Source organism: Hipposideros armiger, unplaced genomic scaffold (genome assembly GCF_001890085.2).
Source record: "Hipposideros armiger isolate ML-2016 unplaced genomic scaffold, ASM189008v1 scaffold_4471, whole genome shotgun sequence".
In the NCBI taxonomy this organism is placed as follows: Eukaryota; Metazoa; Chordata; class Mammalia; order Chiroptera; family Hipposideridae; genus Hipposideros; species Hipposideros armiger.
This window is the reverse complement of record NW_017735629.1, coordinates 1-1671: the sequence shown is the minus strand read 5'-3', so window position 1 is coordinate 1671 and position 1671 is coordinate 1. Positions and strand designations below refer to the sequence as shown.

Sequence of the window (1671 nt, the reverse complement as noted above, 5' to 3'; positions counted from 1 at the left end):
TGACCGGGCCAAAAGAATTGTGTTCACCCTGGGTTGGAGAGTTCAGGACAAAATGCTTAAACAAAAAATGAGCAGAGAGCTTGATGTCTGATTGACAATGAGGACATTTTATTGAGAGTTAATTGGGTGCAGGAAGGAGGTCGGCTGAGGTTTGGGACGGGTGTTCCCCCCGGGGTCCCGGGGCTCCAGTTCCCCGAGGGTGGGGGTGATCAGCATCCTAGGAACATGCTGAGGGTTCCACTGTCTTCTCCACAGTGCTCCCATCGTGCGTGACCTGGCAGCTGAATCTGTTTGCAGCTTTCCACTTCTCGGCCGTCAGGCTCAGGTAGCTGCTGGCCGCGTACTTGTTGTTGCTCTGTTTCGAGGGCTTGGTGGTCTCCACGCCCTGGCTGATGACGCTGCCGTCTGCCTTCCAGGCCACAGTCACGCCGCCGGGGTAGAAGTCACTGATGAGACACACCAGTGTGGCCTTGTTGGCGCTGAGCTCCTCAGAGGAGGGCGGGAACAGAGTGACCGAGGGCGCCGACTTGGGCTGACCTGCGGGGTGAGGGAAGGACAGGACATCAGAGGTGATGTCCATCCTGAAAGCGCCCGGACTCAGTGTTGATGGAGGTTCAGCTCCCCCAGGTCTATGGCGTGGTCCCCAATCTGACCCTGCTCTCCTTTGGTCAGGTCAGGGATGGGAGTTGACACTCGCTTTTTGGTGGCAGAATCTCAGTGCCTGACTCTTGAGTGTCGTGGAATCACCCTTCGCCCATCGTTTCTTTCTCAGGTTCACAGGTCTCACCACCCAGCATCCCACCCTCTGCTCCCTGGTGCTGGCTGGCACCACCTTGAGATCTCACGTTTCCTCAGGGCTCTGTCTGTCCTGGGGCATTAGACAGTGTGAGATCTTCCCCCTGATTTCTCTCCCCAGTGTCCTCACACAGGGCACCTCTCTATCCCGGGCTTGGGCTCTCCTCCCTTCCGGGGAGGGAGTTTCTGGCTCACAGTCCCCCCGATGCCGTTGTTGCTGCCACTGCTCCCCTTCCCCACACAAAGACGTTGGGGTTGCCATTTTGGGGAGAGGTGTCAGCAACAGGATTGGATTCCAGGGGGTCCATGTGGGATCCCTGGAAGGTGGCTGTTCCCTTTTTAGTCTGTGTCTGTTCTGAGGGGACTCTTGCTGTTGTAACATTATACTAGAGGAATCCATCTGTCCTAGGACATCTGTCAACCTGGTTGAGCCTGTCCTTGTCACCTGTCCCAAGAGCACACCCAGCCCAAACCTCTGTTCTGAGGTCTCTCCTCCAGAATTGATAGGGGTGGGGCAACCTGTGGGGTCAGTGTCTTGACACCTGTCCTGTCGGGGGTAAGGGGGATGTCTTGGCTGTCTTGGAAAATGAAGAAGGATCCAGCACCCTGAGGCCATCTCATGGGCCTTCCTTCTCCATTTCTATGCACCTTGCCTTGATTCCTCCTCTCTCTCTGCAAGTCCCCAATACAGAGTTCCTCCAACTAGCACCTCACTAGCTTTGTTCCATCTACCACCAAAAAAGGATAGAATCCAAGAGACAACCACCCATGTACAGTTCAGCAGATCTCAGCCTCCTTCCCACATCCCATGGTCCTGTTGCACCAACTAGAGCCCCCCAGTCTCGTGGACCTGCAGTTCCTCAATTCTCCTAAGAC

The 1671-nt window shown here is 55.8% G+C and overlaps 1 gene segment (V, D, J or C); it reads right to left on the bottom strand.

Moving 5' to 3' along the window:
• Positions 1-86: 86 nt before the first annotated feature.
• Positions 87-580, bottom strand: LOC109378829 (Ig lambda-7 chain C region-like). The segment is given in 1 exon segment: positions 87-580. A coding segment is annotated over 1 exon segment (363 nt).
• Positions 581-1671: the final 1091 nt, after the last annotated feature.